The sequence below is a fragment of the Sorex fumeus genome, unplaced genomic scaffold (genome assembly GCF_029834395.1).
Source record: "Sorex fumeus unplaced genomic scaffold, SorFum_2.1 ptg000028l, whole genome shotgun sequence".
Lineage (NCBI taxonomy): Eukaryota > Metazoa > Chordata > Mammalia > Eulipotyphla > Soricidae > Sorex > Sorex fumeus.
Window position 1 is genome coordinate 6675930 of NW_026606085.1, and position 22054 is coordinate 6697983.

Here is a 22054-nt window from a genome sequence, read left to right on the forward strand (position 1 = left end):
CTACAAATGATAGCCAGTTGTCACATCCAGTTAAATGTTCTTTCAGAGACTAAGCTTTTGTATGACACTGCATCAGACTGCTAATGTCCAGATCATTGTTCTACTTTGGATTTACTACTCTGAGTAACTAGTTCCGCTGTAGGATTTTGCATATATTCCTGGCACTAACTGGAAATGTGTTTCTAGAATTGTGAGAAAAGTCAAAAAAAAGAGTGGTGGAGGGGGAGGGGAAAAAATCCATTTATCAAAATATTTTAACTCCCAGGGCTGGAGCAATAGCACAGCAGGTAAGGCGTTGCCTTGTACACAGCCAACCCGGGTTCGATTCCCAGCATCCCATATGGTCCCCTGAGCACTGCTGGGGGTAATTCCTGAGTGTAGAGCCAGGATTAATCCCTGTGCATCGCCAGGTGTGACCCAAAAAAGAAAAAAAAATTACCTCCCGCATATTTAAAGTATCTGAATACTCACACATTCAATTGTACATAGTGGTACTTGCTTGGGGTCACATATTGGCTAAAATTCTTATACATATTAGAATACATATAATACATATTAGTGCCAGAAATCACTGTGGCACAACGGATCCCAACTGCAGAGCTGCAGTGAGTTGGTGTGTGGGGGCAGCACCAAGGATAGAATGCACAATCTCTTATCAGTAAAGCAAGTAGTTCAAATCATTGAGCCACTCCCAGGACCACTGATAATTATTTTTGCCACCTTCGTTAATACTAAATACAACATGTTATTTACTTTAAAATATTTTTACTATTATTAACTGTATACTCAGTATTTTTGAGATAGAATAAGGGTATGGTTCATTATTTAGAAACTTAGTTTATTCCCCCCTTTTCCAGTTCCCTGGTACCCTTCTTCGATGGCATCACCACCCTCTTCACTTACTTTGGCCTGGACACACTATCATCACTTTTTTTTTCACTCCTCATACCAGATTATTCACTAACTCCTTTAGTTTTTCTTGTATCTCTGACATCTTTTTATGCCATTTGTATCATAGTCCAATTTCTTTTGAGCTTTATGCCTTGCAGGTAGTGTATGTTTGTGTGATCCCCGGCCCACTGCACTCAGGTGTGTGCAAGGACCATAAATGAAGGGTGTGAGTACTATAGCCAGGAGAACCATGGCAAGCAAGTGCATAAACCCTCTCCCAGAGTATCATGTATCATGTACACTGGTGAGAACCACATTTCAATATATGTCCAATCCCAATCATTAAAGCAATGAAAGGAAGAGGCAAAAATGCTCATATCCTTAAACTCAACAGATCCTGTTCTAGAAAGTAAGCCTAAAAATATAAGAGTTTAACAAAAAGGCAAATTTTACAATCATTAGAAGTAAAGCTATATTACAAAGATGGAAATAATTAAGCATATGATTTCGTATAAAAATTGTATTTTTACAATATATATCTTTTTAGTTATAGATTAAATCTTGCAGTTTGCAACAACACTGATGGATTCTCCATTCAGAGGAGGTCATGTGAAGCAAAGTAAGCGTGAGAAAAGATAAAATCTAGATAATTTCATTTATATGTGAAACAAAAAAAGAGAATAAAGGCAAATCAAAACAAACTGATTAAACTCTGATTGAACAACTGAAGTTATCAAAATGGATAGAAGTGTTTGCTACTTTTGTGATAAGCAGGGTGTAACAAATACATCTGAAGAAGTACACAGTTGTACCTCTAAAACATGTACAGTAATGTAAACCAGTATTACCTCCATTATTAAATATTTTCAAAATATGAAAACACTGAAAAATCCTGTTTTATGTTCACTGACATTTAACGATATAATTTGTTTCGTAAATGCGCATATATGTACATATACGTGTGTATATATATATCAAATAGATCCAATATAGACCCCCAAACCTTGATTTTACATTCTATTTCTCCTACTATCCAGATCACAACTTAAATAATTATTAACTATAATAGAAATGACAGCAGAGGCAAATTACTACAACAATGACGTTACAGAACTATAATAATGCTTTAATTATTAAAAACTCGGGGAACATGGTGGAAGGAAAAACTATTAAAACCTCAAATCAAAGGGTCGGAGTGCTTTGCAGGAGACAGGCCCTTTTGCATCCTGGCACCACATGGGTGCAGCCCAAAAGCAAACAAAAAACTCAGGGTGATGTGATCAAAGCATGTGTCTTATTTCTAGTCCTGATGACAAAATTGCCTCGTTACACTCTTTGACCAAAGCAAGGATTTGCCTTCTGAGCAAAATGGTTTTTTTTTTCTTCGATACCGGATGAAATCTCAAACAAACAAAACAATACACTTTAATAAGTCACATCCCTGACCCCCACCCAGGTTCTTACAACATGTTTAGTTTTGTTTTATTTTGTTTTTTAAGAACGCACAAAGTATAGGTACTAGAGACAACAGGCTAAGCAGCTGGTGACCGATCCGTAAAATAAATGAGTCCACTGTATGGACTGGCCTTCCACAAAAAGAGAGTTCCGTTTTGTGAAAGCGGCTTTTCCAATTTCTTGCCAGCATCCTAAGCCTGCATTAGCTTGCTTCACAAATCAATGCGTGACGGGGGAAAGTCTGGACGAAATGCAAAAGAAATGTGACGTTAAAAGTCCGGGTTCGAGTCAGCTCCTCAGAAATCTGTCTAGTCTCTTCCTCCAAGAACCAAGGGTGACCAGGCGCAAGTCTCTCGAGGTGTTCCTGCTGCCCCCTCATCATGAAAATTCTCCAGCCCCAGCCCCAGTGTCTAGCAATCGCCTGCTCCCCGAAACTGGGCTTCCCCGGCTAGGAAGCTGCACGACCAGGCACGCTCGCAGGGACTCACCAGGGGTCGGGGGCCATCCTGCAGTTCTCGAGCTCCTAGGACACTTCCGGCTTGCAGCAGCTGACTACGGTGGCCCGCGCGGGTCAAACGTTGCCCTTCGGCCTGAGCGCGCCCAAAACCCTGGAGTTTTCAGAATGAATAGACACAATCGTCATTGTCATTGGTCATTGTCCTCCCATTGTTCATCGATTTTGCTCGAGTGGGCCCAGTAGCATTGTGAGATTTGTTGTTACTGTGTTTGGCACACCGAATTCGTCAGGGGTAGCTTGCCAGGCTTTGCCGTCCACGAGACACTCTCGGTAGCTTGCTGGGCTCTCCGAGAAGGGCGGAGGACTTGAAGGCGGAGGGATCGAACTGCGGCGGGCCGTGCAAGGCAAACACCCAACTGGCCGCGCTATCGCTGCTGCCCCGACTCAATCAGTTCCCAAAATTATTATTAAAAGGGGGGAAGCATTCCACCAGAGCACAGCAGGCAAATGCAATTGCTCCCGCTAATTCTGCCTGAATTGACGAAGTGTAAGCATTTCCCAGAAAGCAGAAGCACCTCAAGACCGGTAGCAGCTTCTTAAACTGTTATCCTGCTTAAAACAAAGGTAATAAAGGAACAAAACGTGTATTATGGTGAGAGCTACACGCAGGTACAAATTTACTGAAATTCACTTGAAGTTTAAAAAAAAAAAATTCTTAAACCCTGCTTCAAACATCAACTCAAAATGTCAATTGTATTTTGTAGTAGCAGTCTCATTAAAGGCAACCTGTCATTATGATTTTTAAATAATTTGTGTTACTTGATTAAGTCGCCGAGAAAGTCACAGGAGGAAAAGAGGAAATTTAAGATTTGCATTTAGTGCCTCCCAATTGGTTAGAGAACTAGAAAGAAATGCTCCGCCCAAATTCCTGACGGCAAATTAACTTCGCCAACTAGGTTTCAGCACGGCAGTGGGTCTGGAGCGCATGCGCATTCCGTTACCATAACGACCCAAAGACGCTGTATCTCAAACGCTGCACCTCGCCGAAGTTGTCCAGTCGATAATGGAGGAACAAATTTCGCCCAAAACCGACGTGGCCGATCTAGAGCTTGAATCGGTGATCGGCTTTAATGGTGAGTCTAACATCTGAGCGACTGGGTGGTTTAGAAGCCCAGGGAAAGTGAACTACAAACGGCGATAGTGCCACTCCAAGACACATTTACCCCTTGCCTGGGCCAAAACAGGGATCCTCAGACAGCCACTCCTGCCTAAAATATCCAGTCACATGCAGTGTTCAGGGAATGGGATAAATTTCTCAACGCCTACGAAGAGTAAAATGCCACCTCAGCTCACTAAGGTCTCTCTACTCTGCCACCAGTATTGACTAAATTCTAAAATTCCAACCACTGAGAGAGTGTGCTGATGAGAAAGTGCTGAAAAGATGCATTAAGCACCTGCTTTTAGGAATGACCTTACCCAGCTCTAAGTAAGATTTCTAATGGTGAGCGTTAGAAAGAGAAGACACCAAGAGGAACTGGAGTGGAGAAATGCTTCTACTAGAGATGCTGGTTCTGCTTAAATATTTTTTATGATGGCTATCACTTTTAACGTTAACAGGAAAATTCTATCTAGTTGAGATTTTTGTTTTTATTTTTTAATTACTAAATATATATTTTTAGAAAAAGGAAATGGAGAGTGGAATGGAGGGAAGAATGCACTGCAATGCTGTGGGTTCCTTCTGGAAGTGGTGAGGGGGATAGCTTGGCAGGGATCTTACCGAATTAATCCCCATTTCATGTACTTCAGATTTATGAGTGCTTTATTATTACCCAGCACCCAAATGAAGTTTTCACCCTAATTTTTTATCTAGGCGCTGTGATTTACAATACTGTTCGTAATAGTTTCAGTTTCAAGCACAGTTCCAATACCACACCTCACTTCATTTTTTTGTCAGGGAGACTTTTGGTTACCCAACTGACATCCTTGTTAATAGTTTGTCTGCTCAAACATTCTGATTCAATATTTGAATCAACATTCAAGAATTCCAAAAATTTATCCATATCTTCCAGGTTCTCCAATTTGGTAGCATAATTTTTTTTTTACTAATCTCTTTACAGAAGTTTATTCTTTTGTAAATTCAGTTCATTTTTCCTTTGATCTTTTGTATTGTTCTTTTGGTTTCTCTTTGGCTGGCAAGCTCCCCGTGACGTATTCGATATGCCAAATACAGTAACAACAAAGTTTCCAATGGAGACGTTACTGGGCCCGCTCAAGCTAATCAATGAACAACGGGAAGGCCTTTACCTTTACCTTTATAACATCATGAACAACTTTGTAAACCTCAGTAGTTAAATAAAGTGGGGGAAAGAAATCTCTTACTGTTGTTTTGATTGATGTTGATCATTTTCTTAGGCCTATTAGCAGTCATTTTATATATTTTGATGGTCCTACTTTAGGTCTGTATATGTTCATAAGTGTAAAGTCTTGATGAGTATATCCCTTGACCATTAAATATGTTAGATAATGACCATCCCAGTCCCAGTTCAAGTCATGGCAAGATTATTGAACTGAAGGAATGTGTTTCCATTGTTTTGTAGACACTATGAGTGTTTGTGATGTTTTCCTTTTTTTTAAATTTAATTTTATTTTTATTTTGTTTTTCTTTTAAAGGAGACCACTTAATGAATGCTTCTTGCAAGCAATCACAATCATGATTTCATGATTGTGAACTTCTTAAGTGATTGCTCGTCTTTGCCAATTTTTTCAGATTTGAATGACAATATAGCTGTATGGAATATTCTTGTTGGGATGTTTATTTCATTAATCTTGTTTGCTCTAGCCCATATTTCTGGCCATTAAGAGTTTCACTTGATAGATCTGTTGTGAGTCATAAGTAATTTACTTCTTTGATTTTGCTGTTCTCGAGATTCTCTGTGTCTTTGGTCTTTGTCATTTTAACTACAGTGTGTTTTGGAGTTTTTCTATTTGGGTATATTACATTGGAACTATTTGAGCTTTTTGAATCTGGATGCATGACTTTAATTCAGGGAATATCTTGGTTATAATTTCTTTGACCAGTTATCTATCTCTCCTTCCTGTTCCTCGGTGGATCTCTGTTCTACTCCTTAGGGTATCTCCTTCCTTGGGCATTCATCTATCTCTCCTTCCTATTTCTCAGGGATCCCTATGATTCTCAATTTAGTATAGTGATAGATTTGAGAACCATGACTCTAGTGCAGACAGAGGGACAGAGACAAATAAAGTAAAGGATTAGGAAAAGTTTATTATAAAGTGGAGAAATAGAGGGTGCACTTCTGAACAGACTCCACACTGGCCCTCGAGAGACTGGGGTAGAACCACACCCTGGGAAAGTCTAAGGGGGGTTTTAAGTTGCTTTGGGCAAGAAAAGGGAACAAAACCCAGTGGGACCAGTGAGTTTGGTCTGGCCTTGTAATCTGTAGGGATCAATGTGAGGAAGCATAGAATGCAGCCTGGTAGCTCCCTGGTGCCAGGTGGGCTTTAAATCTGTGCAGGGAGCAGGGTGAACCTTGATTCTGGGAATGCTGTTATCTCATCAGCCAGTTGCCATTTGGTCTGGTTGCCATTTGGTCCGAGCAAAACTCACTTTTAGTTCTAAGAGTAAATATACAGTTAGCCATATCCCAATGCTTCCCATAGTTAATTGTCTAATGCCAGTCAGATTGGGATCTAAAAACTTCCATCCAATAGGAATCAGTCAAAGAGAATGAGACAAACACATAAGGAGACAAACACACAAGGATTGTCCAAACTTTAGGATCACCTGAGTAATCCTCAGTGGTTTCACATGCAGTCCCTTTTTCATTTCATTTTTCATTTCATCATCCTGTTATTCGTCGATTGCCTCGAGCAGGCCCCAGTAACGTCTCTTTCATCCTAGCCCTGAGATTATATTCAAGGCTCTTTAGGAGAATGAGACCCATCATTGTTACTGGTATTTGGCATATTTGGTACGCCACGGGGAGTTTGCCAGACTCTGCCCTGTGGGCAGGCTACATTCGATAGCCTGCAAGTTTGTCCAAAGTAGGAATGAGACAATAAGATGTCATAAAAAAAAAAAAAAAAGCTCTGATAAAATGTCCCGCGGCCGCAAATGCGGCCGCGCGGTTCTGGGACCTGAATTTTATAGACTTGAGTCTTGGCCGCTGATGGGATTACACGGCGCCAGGGGGCCAGGTGGTGGGTGTGACCCCCGCCTACTGGAATTTGGAGGATCTGGGTGGAAGATGCTCAACTCCAATCCGAGTAGGCTTGGAGGTCTCGGCCCCAGAACCCGCGTGGCTTTGTCCCTCTGCCAGTACCTTCATGTGTGCGGAGAGTGGTCTCAGCATGGTGGTGGCTGGTCCTGGAGGTCTTCGGCTGCCGGAGCCCTGGTCGGGGCGGGGAGGAAAGCTCAACCTGCTCCCCTCCAAGGGGCCCTGGGAAGGAACACCCAGGCGCGGGGGCAGAAGACTGCACTGTTCTCATCCGGGATCTGAATTTTATAGACTTTGAGTCTTGGCCGCTGATGGGATTACACGGCGCCAGGGGGCCAGGTGGTGGGTGTGACCCCCGCCTACTGGAATTTGGAGGATCTGGGTGGAAGATGCTCGACTCCAATCCGAGTAGGCTTGGAGGTCTCGGCCCCGGAACCCGCGTGGCTTTGTCCCTCTGCCAGTACCTTCATGTGTGCGGAGAGTGGTCTCAGCATGGTGGTGGCTGGTCCTGGAGGTCTTCGGCTGCCGGAGCCCTGGTCGGGGCAGGGAGGAAAGCTCAACCCGCTCCCCTCCAAGGGGCCCCAGGAAGGAACACCCAGGCGCGGGGGCAGAGGACTGCACTGTTCCTTTATTCAATACAATCTCGCTACCGTACCCTGGCTTTCAACATGTGTGCTGACAGAGACATTAATAGCAGTTAGTAACTACATCAACATACAATTAAATATATGAAGAGCAGAGACTGGGTTATTTTACAAAGCCAGTTAGCAGACATCTAAAAGAACCCTAATGTATTTTTACTATTATTGAATGCATTCTTGCTTGCTCTGTTATCTCTTCATTTATTTCTTGGATGAGAATTTGCAAACCCTTTTTATTCTATGACCTAAATTATTTTACCCAAGGAAATGTCTCAACCTTGGAGTTTTTTGTTGGGAGGACAATTTTCCAAAATTAATAGGGTTTTTTTTCTTTTTAGAGTGGCCCAAATTAAGTGAATTATTTTACCTTTTTTTTATTACAGTTTGTCTTATTTCACTTGAACCACAACCTTGCAAATAATGTATTATTGCTGAGAATACAGAGATTACTTCGTATATATAACCTTGAAGTTTTATCTCTGCTGCTGCTTGACATAAATGATCAATAGAAAAGGTGATGGTAGATAAAGAACTTATCAACAAGTGTTCAGAGATGTTATATTCAATCCTAAAGAACCATCTGTGCCTGCACAGTCACAAGAAGCAGGTTATAGCGCGAAATAATCTGTTACACAGGGAATTATATTTATAGATTAGACATATTGTAACCTAATGGACACCAGACTGCTCAATAAATTTTGTTTTAGCCAATTTATTTGATACATATGTCCATGTATAAATATAAATATTACTCATTAGATGTTAGGCATATTTGCTGTCTTCTTGGAGGAAGAACAAGTTAAGGTGAAGTAGAACATACGTTCTCAAAAGGATATATTGAGAGAAGTTTGTTGGCTTTAATATTGATTTCATCTCTTAACTATTTTAGATCAGTTTCAAATATTAGAATTTAGAAATTGAAAAATTATATAGTAAAAATAAATAGAGATTGTACTGTTATTTTTCCCAAAAATATCACTATTAAACTATTGGTGCCATCTTTTCAAACATACACTTACATATAAACGTTTTTAATGAATACATGCACGTATCATGCTGTACTATTCTTATCAAATCTGTTTTCCACTTAACATTATGAATGTGTTAAGTAACAAAACTTCCCCTAATTCTTTCAGATCTATATGACATGTGGGGTCTAGCCCTTCAATTCTACTTGCAGAGAAAATAGTTGTAGATTCAAAGCATATTGAATTCTGTAGTTTTCTGATTTATACATTCCTGAGTGCTTCCCCAATATTCTGAATGTTTGCAATATTTTAAGTGTGTACTACCAAATTTTCATGAGAGACATAAGCAATATTTTATAAAAATTAGGTCAAAGATTATTATCTCAGCTTAAGGGAGGTTGATAAGGGTTAATTAAAATAGTTTTTAAAGTTGGGTCAGAGTGTATACAGATTTAGAATCAAGAAACAGAGACAGCCCCGCCCAGATGAGACCCCGAGTTGCCGCCCACGAATGGTTCCTCTGGCTCCAGAACGGCCATGATCCCAGCGGCGCACAAACCAATCTCGGAACCCAACTGCTTCTGGCAGAAATCTTCTGGACTGTGAATTAAGCTACAGCCCCAGGCTGCCCAAGTGGGAAAGGGCATTGTCCCTTCTGCCTTTTCCCCTCGGTGGCAGCATGGTGACCACTATCTTTCAGAGCCTGTTTGACCAAAGTATGAGCCTGCAGTGATGAGAGACACAGGGCCTCATGGGATGGGAGGTTGGACCAGCCCCTCTCCCCACCCAGACAAGACCCCAAGTTGCCGTCCATGAATGGTTCCTCCAGCTCCAGAATGGCCATGATCCCAGAGGCACACAAACCAATCTCAGAACCCAGTAGCTTCTAGCAGAAATCCCTCTGGACTTAATTACTAAAATATCAGAAATCCAAAATCGCGTGGCAGCGACATATGCTCTTCATTATTAGCAACAGAAAACAAATTATCTAATGATGCCTTTTCGGCAGGTCTGATTGTTGGAGAAAATTTCAAATAATAATGGTGGGTCTTTTGTCGAAAAATTGAATATAATCAGAGGAGAGAGAGAGAGTAAAGTGGAAATCATCTGCCGCACAAGAAGGGGGAAGGTTGGGATGGAGGGTATACTAGGGTTCTTGGTGGTGGAACATGTGCAATGGTGAAGGGATGGGTTTTTGATCATTGTATGACCAAGTTTTAAACCTGAAAGCTTTGTAACTGTTCTCTCAGTGATTCAATTTTTAAAAAAAAAAGGAATGAGGAAGGAACTAGTTTTAAAAAAAAGAAGAAGCAGAGACAACTCAAAGGGTTGAGCAAATGTTTTGCATGCAAGTGGACTGGATTTGATCTATCAGGCACTGTCAGTGCTTGACCACTAATCTCTAAGGAGTGTAGCCTTCAAGCTACACTGGGGAAGTAGTTTTCAAGCACTGTTAAGTGTGACTCAGAACCACAAACAAACAAACCACATAGATTTGGCGGGGGGGGGGGGGGGGGGGGGAGGGAGAGATTCTAGTTAGCATCAATAGGAAAATCAAAAGATAAAGGGTGGAAAGTGTGAGACCTAATTGGGGAACAGCAAAAAGTGAAGGTGGTAGAGCCCGTTTGCAGTCATGGCAGCAACTGTATGGATGTGACTGCGGCTGCTATGAATTTGGCAGGATGGGAACTTAGGGTCTATTGAGATTGCCCTTGAGTTCTCAGTCAGGGAACATTGTGTCTGAGAAATTTTTGCAAGCTAGTTTGTCTCTTTTGAGATTTAATTATGAGTCTCTGAAGCTGGGCCAATAGATGAACTTATATGGTGTCAGTGGTATAATGTCGGTCATAGCTAGAAGTATTCTTCAGTTGTGCTGTTACAATGTTTGGAGGGACCCTTTCTCGCTAAGGAGCTGAACTCTCCAATGAAAGGGCACAGAATGGCATGGGGGGATCAGGAAACAAAATCCAGCATTCTGCTGTTTACAAGAAATACATGCCCAGAGTGAAAAATAAAATATAATCATGCAAACTCATGGTTGACCAACCCCACTCCAAAAAAAAAAAAGCAAGTACATTTGTCAGACAAATAGTATTCCAACTAAAGAAAGTAATAAGAGGTAAGTATGATCACAGCATACAAGTCAAGGTTCAATAGACTAAGAAGAATCAATGGCCATTAATATATGTGCCAAATGAATCGGAAACAATACTTATAAAACAATCACTAGTACACCTACAGAGCTACATTAATGGCAATACAATAGTAGTGGGAGAATTTAATACCCAACTTTTGTCATTGGATAGATCAACTAGATAGGAAATGAGTAAGGAAACAAGAACACTAAAGAAAGAATTAAAATAACAGGGGTTAATCAACGTATATGGGATCATTCACCTATCCATTAAGTTTCAAAAATAAAAATCATATCAAATATATTTTCAGGCCAACAGTGCATGGAAGTAGAAAATAATCATAAAAATAAAGTGGGAAAAACTCAAGTGATTGGAAGCTGATTAATATAGAGTTAAATAACTAATGGATAAAAGAGGAGATAAAAGAAGAAATAAAACAAGTCCACAAAAATCAGTGAGGATGAAGACACAAACTATCAGAACCTATGGCACACAGCAAAAGTAGTACTGATGGTGATGTTTATATCAATACAAGCTAAAATCAGGAAAGAAGAAAATGTTCATATCTACAACCTAAATCACATAGCTGGAGAAATTTTTAAAAGAACAAAAAACCCCATGTGTCTTTTTTCCTTTTTTGGCTTTTTTGGGTCACACACTAAAATACTAAGGGGTTACTCCTGGCTCTGCACTCAGGAATTACTCCTGGCAGTGCTCAGAGTATCATATGGGATGTCAGGGATTATACACAGGTCAGTCTCATGTAAGGCAAACACCTTACCGGCTGTACTATTGCTCCAGTCCCAAACTCCATATTTCAGTAGAAGAAATATAATTATAAAATTTAGAGTAGAAATTAATGATAAAGAATTCAAAAATATATATGCAAAGGGTCGATGAAACCAGGAGCTGGTTCTTAAGATTAAACAAGATCAATAAATCATTAGCTAGACTGACAAATAAATCAAATCAAGAATGAAATGGAAGATTTCTTAATATGCATCTGAGAAACAAAAAAAAAGATTATAAGACAAACAATAAAAAATCCTTACAAACTGCCTATATTACCAAGCCCTAGAACCTAAATAAAATGGATAAATTCTACTGTGAAACAGGAGGAAGTAGAAATCCCAAACGGACCAATCTCAAGTAAGGAGATCCAAAAAGTAATTTAAAATCTCCACTAAAACAAAAGCCTGGGTCCAGAATGGAATTATTTGTGAGTTCTACCAAACTTTCAAAGAATAAATACTACCTGTAATCTCAAGCTCTTCCAAAACATCAAATCCATCCCAACAGCTTCTATGAAGACATTACTGAAAGTAGATAGAGATGTTACTAAAAAAGGAAACTACAGACTGATATCCTCAAGGAACACTGATGTAAAAATCCTCAAAATGTACGTGAATTAAATTCAACAATATGTAATGATCATAAATCATTATAAAGTAGGATTTATCCCAGGATCTTAATGAAAGTTTAATTCACATAAATCAATTAATTAATACAACAGATTAACAAAAGGAAATGTAAAAAACAAATTATCACATTGGTCATGCTGAAAAATCTTTTGATAAAGTTCAGCTATCCATTATGACCAAAAAAACAGTAAAATTGGGATGGATGTAACATAGGAATGGCCATTTACAATAAAAACACAGTCAACATCATACTCAGTGGTAATGATCTGAAAGCCCCCTGACATAGTTAAAGGTGTCTCACCAATTCTATTTAATTCATTTTTGGAAGTCTTTGTCATGAAGCAATTATACAAGGAAAAGATATTAAAGTCATCCAAATTGGAAAAGAAGTTAAATTATAACTATTTTCAGTGAAATATACTATATGCAGAAGACCCTAGAGATTCCATTAAAAAGCTGGAAAAAACAAATGGGCACAATAAAGTTATAGGTTACAAAATCAGTATGCAAAAATAATCTGCTACATTTTTTATTATTATTAGTGAAACACCAGGAGGTACAGTTGTAGATTTACAAATTTTTGTGCTTGGGTTTCGATTATACAATGATCAGATACCCATCCCTCCACCAGTGCCCATTTTCCACCACCATGGATAATATCCCTCCCACCCCCATCCCTCCCATCCCACCCTGCCTCTGTGGCAGGGCGATCCCCTGTATTCTCTCTCTCCTTTTGGGTGTTGTGGTCTGCAAAAGAGGTTTTGAGTGGCAAACATGTTCAGTCCATAGTCTACTTTCAACATGCATCTCCCCTCCTGGGAGGATCCTCCAAACATCCTTTATTTGGTGCTCCCTTCTCTATCTGAACAGCCCTTTCCTCTAGGATACCCGGCTGGCCTCTAAGTTATGGAGTAATCCTCCTGGTGCTGATCTCAGCTATTCTTGGGTATTAATCTCATACTTTGTTACTTTATATCCCCCAGATGAATGCAATCTTTCTATGTCTATCCCTCTCTTTCTGACTCATTTCGCTTAGCATGATACTTTCCATATTGTACCACTTGTATGTAAAGTTCATGACTTCATCTTTTCTAAGAGCTACACAGTACTCCATTGTGTAGATGTACCAAAGTTTCTTTAACCAGTCATCTGTTCTTGGGCATTCAGGTTTCTTCCAGTTTCTGGCTATTGTAAAGAGTGCTGCAATGAACAAACAAGTGCAGATGTCACTTCGACTATAAACTTTTGCCTCTCTGGGATATATTCCCAGGAGTGGTATTGCTGGGTCAAATGAGAGCTCAATTTCCAATTTTTGGAGCATCATCCATACTGTTTTCCAGAAGATCTCAACCAGTCGACATTCCCACCAACAGTGAAGGAGTGTCCCTTTCTCGCCACATCCGCGCCAGCATCTGTTGCTTTTGTTCTTTTAGATGTGGGCCAGTCTCTGAGGTGTGAGATGGTATCTCATTGTGGTTTTGATGTGCATCTCCCTGATGATTAATGATGTAGAGCATTTTCTCATGTGCGTTTTTGCCATTCGGATTTCTTCTTTGAGAAAGTTTCTGTTCATTTCATTGCCCCCTTTTTGGATGGGGTTGGATGTTTTCTTCTTGTGGAGTTTAACCAGTATTTTGTATATCCTGGATATCAACCCCTTGTCAGATGTGTATTCGGCGAATATCCTTTCCCATTCTGCAGACTGTCTTTGTATTTTGGTCACTGTTTCTTTGGAGGTGCAGAAGCTTCTTAGTTTAAGATAGTCCCATTTATCTATCTCTGTTTTCACTTGCTCGACCAGTGGTGTGGCATCTTTGAAGATACCATTAGCTTCAATGTCATGGAGGGTTTTGCCAACTTTGTCTTCAATGTACCTTATGGTTTCTGGTCTGATGTTGAGGTCTTTAATCCATTTCGATCTTACTTTTGTACATGGTGTTAGGCAGAGTTCTGAGCCCACTTTTTTGCATGTAGCCGTCCAGTTCTGCCAGCACACTTTGTTAAAGAGGTTTTCCTTACTCCACTTCACATTACTTGCACCTTTATCAAAGATTAGATGATCATATGATTGAGGGGAGATGTCAGTGTATTCAACCCTATTCCACTGGTCTGCAGTTCTGCCTTTGTTCCAGTACCATGCTGTTTTAATTATTACTGCTTTGTAGTGCAGTTTGAAGTTAGGGAGGTTGATTCCTCCCATTTTCTTTTTCCCAAGACTCGCTTTAGCTGTTCGTGGTGGCTTATTGTTCCAAGTAACTTTCAGGAGTCTTTGCTCCATTTCTTTGAAGAATGTCATGGGTATCCTTATAGGGATTGCATTGAATTTATACAATGTTTTTGGTAGTATTGCCATTTTGACAATGTTAAGTCTCCCAACCCATGAGCAGGGGATATCTTTCCATTTCCTCATGTCCTCTTTTATTTCCTGAAGTAGCGTTTTGTAGTTTTTTGTACAGGTCCTTTACTTCCTTAGTTAAGCTGATTCCTAGGTACTTGATTTTCTGGGGCACAATTGTGAACGGGATTGTTTTTTTCATGTTGCTTTCTTCTCTCTCACTGTTTGCATATAGGAAAGCCATGGACTTTTGGGTATTGATTTTATAGCCTGCAACTTTACTATACAAGTCTATTGTTTCTAGGAGTTTTTTGGTGGAGGTTATTGGGTTCTCTAAGTAGAGTATCATATCATCTGCGAATAGTGAGAGCTTGATTTCTTCCTTTCCTACCTGAATGCCCTTAATATCTTTTTCTTGCCTAATCGCTATTGCAAGTACTTCCAGTACTATATTGAACAGCAGTGGAGATAGTGGGCATCCCTGTCTCGTCCCTGATCTTAGAGGGAAGGCTCTCAGTTTTTCCCCATTGGGGATGATGCTTGCCGTAGGCTTGTGGTAGATGACTTTAATTATGTTGAGGAAGGTCCCCTCTATACCCATTTTGGCTAGGGTTTTCATCATAAAGGGGTGCTGGATCTTGTCAAATGCTTTCTCTGCATCTATTGATATAATCATATGCTTTTTATCTTTTCTTTTGTTGATATGATGGATTATGTTGATTGGTTTCCGAATGTTGAACCATCCTTGCATCCCTGGGATGAATCCTACTTGGTCATGGTGTATGATCTTTTTGATGAGTAGTTGGATTCTATTTGCTAGTAGTTTGTTGAGGATCTTTGCATCTGTGTTCATCAGGGATATCGGTCTGTAATTCTCTTTCTTTGTGGTATCTCTGTCTGCTTTTGGTGTCAGTGTGATATTTGCTTCGTAGAAACTGTTCGGAAGTGTTTTTGATATTTCAATTTCATGGAAAAGCTTAAAGAGGATTGGGAGTAAGTCCTCTTTAAAGATTTGGAAGAATTCACTAGTGAATCCATCCGGGCCAGGACTTTTGTGCTTGGGGAGACTTTTTATTACCATTTCAATTTCCTTGATGGTGATAGGTCTGTTCAGGTATTCCAGGTCTTCTTGGTTCAGCCTTGGGAGTCTGTAGGAGTCTAGGAATTTATCCATTTCCTCGAGGTTTTGATGTTCCGTGGCATAAAGCTTCTCAAGGTACTCCCTGAGAATCCTTTGTTCTCTTAGTTTCTGTTGTAATGACCCCCTTTTCATTTCTGATTCGGTTTATTAGGGTTTTCTCTCTCCCTTTCTTTGTGAGTTTTGCTAGAGACTTATCGATCTTGTTAATTTTCTCTAAGAACCAGCTCTTGGTTTCATTGATCTTTCGGATTGTTTTTTGGGTTTCCATCTCGTTAATCTCTGCTCTGAGTTTTATTATTTCCTTTCTCCTGTTCGGGTTGTGCTCCTTTTTTTGGTCCTTCTCCAAGCTCTTAAGCTGTGAGGTTAGGTTACTTATGTGTGCTCGCTCCTCCTTCCTGAGGAATGCTTGTAGAGCTATAAACTTTCCTCTTAACACAGCTTTTGCTGTGTCCCATAAGTTTTGGTAACTCGTGTTCTCATTTTCATTCGTTTCTAGGAATCTTTTGATTTCCTCTTTGATTTCCTGTCTAATCCACTCGTTGTTCAATAGCGCACTGTTTAATTTCCAGGTGTTTGATTTAGTTTTCTGTTTTTGTGTGTGATTTACTTCTAATTTCAGCGCATTATGGTCTGAGAAGATTGTTGATACAATCTCTATCTTCTTAATTATGTGGAGGCATGTTTTGTGACTCAGCATGTGTTCTATCTTGGAGAATGTTCCATGTACGCTTGAGAAGAATGTGTATTCAGCTTTTTGTGGATGAAGTGTCCTGTATATATCTAATAAGTCCCTTTCTTCCATTGTTTCCCTCAGATGAAGTATGTCCTTGATAAGCTTGAGTCTGGTTGTTCTATCAAGAGGTGACAAAGCAGTGTTGAAGTCTCCCACTAGTATTGTGTTGCTGTTGATGTCTTTTTCCAAATCTATGAGTAGTTGTTTTAAGTACTTTGCTGGTCTCTCATTAGGTGCATATACATTTATTATTGTAAGTTCTTCCTGTTGTACAGATCCTTTGATCAATAAGAAATGGCCTTCACTGTCTCTTATGACCTTCTTCACTCTGAAATCGATGTGGTCTGATATTAGGATGGCTACCCCAGCTTTTTTATGGGAGCTGTTTGCCTGTAGGATTGTTTTCCAGCCTTTGACTCTGAGTCTGTGTTTGCTTTGACTATTGAGATGTGTTTCTTGCAGGCAGCAGAATGTTGGGTTCAATTTTCTAATCCATCCTGCCACTCTATGTCTTTTAATTGGTGCGTTTAGCCCATTGACATTGAGAGAGATTATTGTTATGGGATTTTGTCCCATTGTTCTGTTGAAATTTGGTGTATTTAAGGGGCCTTTCTTGCCTTAAAGTAGCCCATTTAGTTGTTCTTGTAACCATGGTTTTGAGTCTATGAATTTCCTGAGCTATTGTTTGTCTGTGAAACTGTGTGTTGTTCCTTCTATTATGAATGAGAGTCTCGCTGGGTAAAGTATTTTTGGTGAGGCATTTATTTCATTGAGTTTTTTCACTATGTCCCACCACTGTTTTCGGGCCATGAGGGTTTCATCAGAAAAATCAGCTGTGAATTTTAAGGATGCTCCTTTGTAAGAGATTTCTTTCTTCGATCTTGCTGCTTTCAGAATTTTATCTCTGTCTAAGGTTTTGGTCATTTTGATCAGAATGTGTCTTGGGGTATTTTTATTCGTATTTCTTCTAGCTGGTACCCTTCGGGCCTCCTGAATGTGGTCACAAGTTTTCTTCAGCTCTGGAAATGTTGTAGCAATGATATCTTTGACAGTTTCTTCTTCATCAAGGTTTCCTTCCTGTCCCTCTGGGACTCCAAAAATTCTTATGTTACCCCTCTTGACTTTGTCACGATCTTCTCTTGCCACCTGTTCCCGAATAGTGAGTCTCTTTTCCATTTTCTGCTCTTTCCTGGAGAGTCTCTGAACTTCATCTTCGAGCTCACTGATTCTGTTCTCAGCGGCTGTTACTCTGCTGCTGAGTCCTTCCACTGAGTTTTTCAATTCGCCTACCAGGTTTTTCAAGTCCGACATTTCCGATTGCATTTTCCTCATTTCTGCCTTCAAATCCTCTTGTCTTTTATTGGCATTGCTTTCCATTGTTTCTTTTAGTTCCCTAAGCATCCTAAGTAGCTCCGTTCTGAATTCCTTGTCAGAGAGGTTATCTAACACTACAGTACTGTTGATGTCTTCTGGGCTAGCCTCTTCAATAAGAAAGTTTGGTGGGCTTTTGCGTTGCTTTACCATTGTGGCAAGTGTGGTTTAGTCCTTCACGTTCACTGTTACTATTCTGCTTGATATGCAGTGTGAGTTGAGATAGGCTTATGAGTTATTGGCTACTGAGTTTCTAGTGGCTGAGGTAAAATAGAGAAGATTCATCTAAGAAGGTAGCTTATGGTTCCTAGGGCATATGTAGTGGGAGAATATTTCACGGCCGCATTAGCGGCTGCGGGTCCGGAAAGGGTCCCTGCACTGGTCCCACACAGATCAGGGGAAAAAAACGGCTGGTCTATGAGATCGAGCTAGCTGCACATGCCCAGAGAGAGTCCCAGGCCTTGGGGGCGGGCTGTACCTGAATGGAATGGGGAGAGAGTTCCCGGAGCCCTTCAACTTTGTTGCTGGGAGGTGGGGCTCGGTTCCCGTCCCGTGCAGATCACTCTGCTACATTTCTATATGGAAAAAATAAATTAAAAGAGATGGAAATCAAAGGTCCTCTTTATTTAAAATTCTATTCATGGGATCTGCATGCAACATAGTAAAGCAAGTATTTTGCTTGTCCTGTACATGGCTAACCTGTATTTGATACCTTGCACCACAGATAGTCTCTCAAGTCCCTGAGTTTAGGGCTCAGAGTAAACACTGAGAATAACCAGGTGTGACTCCAAAACTAAAACTAAAAGGTAAAAATAAAAATTATTGCTTAAAACATCAAGAATTTAGGATCAATTTGGCATTGATGATATGAAAGACCTATACCATAAAAACCACAAGTCACTTATGACATAAAAAGAACATCAGAGAGAGAGAGAGAGTGAGTGGGAGAGAGATGCCTGCTTTCCATAAAGACAGGCTGGTGTTTGGGTGGGAAGTGATGAAAGGGAAATCAATGGTGCTGGGAAATGTACACTGGTGGAGGGATGATGTTGGAATACTGTGACTGAAACCTAATTGTGAGATGAACAGCTTTGTAAGGGTCTGTCTCACAGTAATTTAATTAAAAAATAAATAAAAAAATAAATCCCAATAATCTTTAAAGAATTCGAATGAGTATTAATAAAGGTGTTTTCAATGCATATTGACCATAAAACACCTCAATAACCAAAGTCAGAAAACTCCAGATTCAACAGAACCAGGAATGGGTGACCTCCCCCGATATCCCCCCATTTCTTGCAGCTTGGCAGTCATGTGACTGGCACCAGAAAAATCTCATCAACGGCCATGATCCAGAGACTTCTTATAAATCTCCCGGTAGAGAGCATAAAATGACTCGCCATAGCCATGCTGCTGGATCCTGTACTAGGCTGTTTCACTCGGGGCAAACTGAAGAGGGGCAAGTGAGGCCCCTCCCCACCTCTAGGAGCCAGCACAGCAGCCGAAAACCTCCAGAATTCAACCACTGTCATGTTCATGGTTGCTCTCTACAGCTCCAGCTGATCCTCACCCGTGAGTGAACTTATTCCTGGAACATGAAGTCTACCTCACATCACTCTATTCCAAGAGCTGTGCACCACATTTGATAGGGTTTGAAGTAGAAGGCAACCAATCTTACAGGGAAATATATTTTTACAGATATATATATATATGTGTGTGTGTGTGTGTGTGTGTGTGTGTGTGTATTAGCACACAAGGCTCAACCTTTAACAACATGGTTGTAATCTCTTATAAAAAGAGCTTAATTACCCCTGAGTGAAATACAACAATCTTCACACACTTTTCTTTAAGGAATATTTTTGGAGCATTTTCAGCATTTTATTAATAATAATACAAAGGAACTCCGTGCCAGGCTGTTTTCACTTGGGACGCCCCAGAGGGGGACAGGTGAGAGCCCTCCCTGCCCCCAAGGAACCCAGCCCCAGCAGCCAACCTCCACAACCCAACCGCTACCACACTCTAGGCCGCTTTCCACACGCTCAGGCCGAGCCTCACATATGAGTGAACATATTCCTGGGACGCACAGCCGTGAAAGCGGCTGGGCGACACATCATAAGACACTCCCTACCCATTTTCCATAATTACCAAACCATATTTGATGGGGTTCAGACAGTAGGCACAAATCATACAGGAATGTGTGTGTATGTATATATACATATGTATATGTACATGTATATATATACATATATATATATGATCCCGGCAAGCTACTGAGAGTATCTCGCCCACACAGCAGAGCCTGGCAAGCTACTCGTGGCATATTCGATATGCCAAAAACAGTAACAATAATGGGTCTTCCCTGACCCTGAAAGATCCTCCAATATGGCAGCATTGGGAAAGACGAGTATGGAGAGGCTGATAAAATCTCAGGGCTACCGGGGGTATGGCGCCGCCAGTGGGTCAATCTGCACCTGTGAGGTGAGTGCATCAGCAGCCTGATGGTGCCTTCAGATTTCCATATACCCCAAAATTGCTGCTGTGCCTTTGGCCAGACCCCAAAAACTTGGGGCAAAGTTTACCAAGAAGGTAAACGGCCAAAAGTGAGGTATGTGGGAAACACACCGAGAAACCACCTCCGGCTCAGCTATATAATTGGAGGCATGGCCTCTCTGGTTCCTGATTGAACTGCTTAATGGCCATGATCCCAGAGACTCAGAAACAAATCTTGAAACCCAGCGGTTTTTGGCAGAAATGCGTCCGGTCCCTGCAATAGGTTACCAGTGCTGGGCCAACCCTGGTGGGAATAGGTTTCGTGCCTTGGCCTGTTCCCCTTGGTGGCCCAGTGGCCACCATCCTCCAGAGGCCACTGGACAGTTAGGTTTGGGCCCGCAGTGATGAAACTTGTTGGGCCTCACAGGATGGGGGTGGAGCCAGTCCTGTCCTCCCCACCCCAACGAGACCCCAAGTCATTGCCCACGCGAACGGCCTCTCTGGCTCCTTATCAAGCTGCTTAATGGCCATGATCCCAGAGACTCAGAAACAAAATCTCAAAACCCAGTGGCTTTTGGCAGAAATGTGTCCGGACCCCACCGTAGGTTACTGTCACTGGGCCACCCCAGGGAGGAAAGGGTGTTGTCACTCTGACTTCTCCCCCTTGGCGGCTCGGTGGCCGTCATCCTCCAGAGGCCATTGGACAGTCAGATTTGGGGCCACAGTCACGAGACATTTTGGACCTCACGGGATGGGGGTGGAAGTAGTCCTGTCCTCCCCACCCCAACAAGACCCCACATCATCGCCCATGAATGGCCTTTCTGGCTCCTGATCAAGCTGCTTAACGGCCATGATCCTAGAGACTCAGGAGCAAATCTCGGAACCCAGCAGGTTTTGGCAGAAATCCCTCCAGATTTAAGTGTTAAAATTTCGGAATTTCAAAATTGCGCAGCCACTACTGCTGCCACGTGACATCATATATTATTCATAATCAGCAATAGAAAACAAATTGTCTACTGTTGCCTTTTCAGCAGATCTGAGTCTTGGGGCAAAATCTCAAATAATAATGGTGGGTCTGGTGTCAAAATATTGAATGTGATCAAAGTAGAGAGAGAGTAATGTGGAAATCATCTGCCCCACAGGTAGGGGGAGGGTGTGGGATAGGGGTATACTGGGGTTGTTGGGGGTGGAGAATGGGCACTGGTGAAGGTACAGGTGTGTCATTGTATGACCGAGACTTAGACCCAAAAGCTTTGTAACTGCTCTCACGGTGATTCAATAAATAAAATTATAAAAAATGAATAAATAAATAAATAAATAAAATCTCAGGGCTGGGATGAATAGAGATGTTACTGACACCCACTCAAGTAAATCCATGAACAACGGGATGACAATGATGACAGTGGTAGAGAGAAACAATATAAAATAAATTATTTTGGTTCTGTTTGGGTCAGGGGTCGGGGTTCAGGATGGAAACATCTGAAACAAGTGGTGGTAAGGTGTAATGGTCGTGGGATTGGTGTTTGAATATTTAATTTAATCAAATATTTTGAACTACTTTATAAAAGTAAAATTAAAAAAGTAAAAATTTAAAAAGAACCAAAATCATTCTGATAAGAAGTTGGGAAGTATCACATTCCTTAACTTTATACTATTGAAATTAAAAGAGATGAAAGTAGAATAAGGTTACATAGACAGACCAGTGTATCAGAACTGAGATCCCAGTGATAAATGCTCAGATATATGTACAGTTAAACTATGACAAAGAAGTTGGGTATATAAAA

General features: G+C 40.8%; 2 protein-coding genes across 2 annotated transcripts in view; one reads left to right on the top strand and one right to left on the bottom strand.

Annotated features, from left to right (window-relative positions):
- Nucleotides 1-2892, bottom strand: part of STX8 (syntaxin 8) — a 343238-nt gene extending 340346 nt beyond the window's left edge. Inside the window, exon 1 of the mRNA XM_056114921.1 lies at nucleotides 2835-2892. Within this exon, the coding sequence (XP_055970896.1) occupies nucleotides 2835-2851 (17 nt within the window). The 5' untranslated portion in view covers nucleotides 2852-2892. The remainder of the gene's footprint in view (nucleotides 1-2834) is intronic.
- A 950-nt stretch (nucleotides 2893-3842) lies between these two features.
- The window catches only part of CFAP52 (cilia and flagella associated protein 52), an 80031-nt gene continuing 61819 nt past the window's right edge, over nucleotides 3843-22054 (top strand). Inside the window, exon 1 of the mRNA XM_056115168.1 lies at nucleotides 3843-3936. Within this exon, the coding sequence (XP_055971143.1) occupies nucleotides 3867-3936 (70 nt within the window). The 5' untranslated portion in view covers nucleotides 3843-3866. The remainder of the gene's footprint in view (nucleotides 3937-22054) is intronic.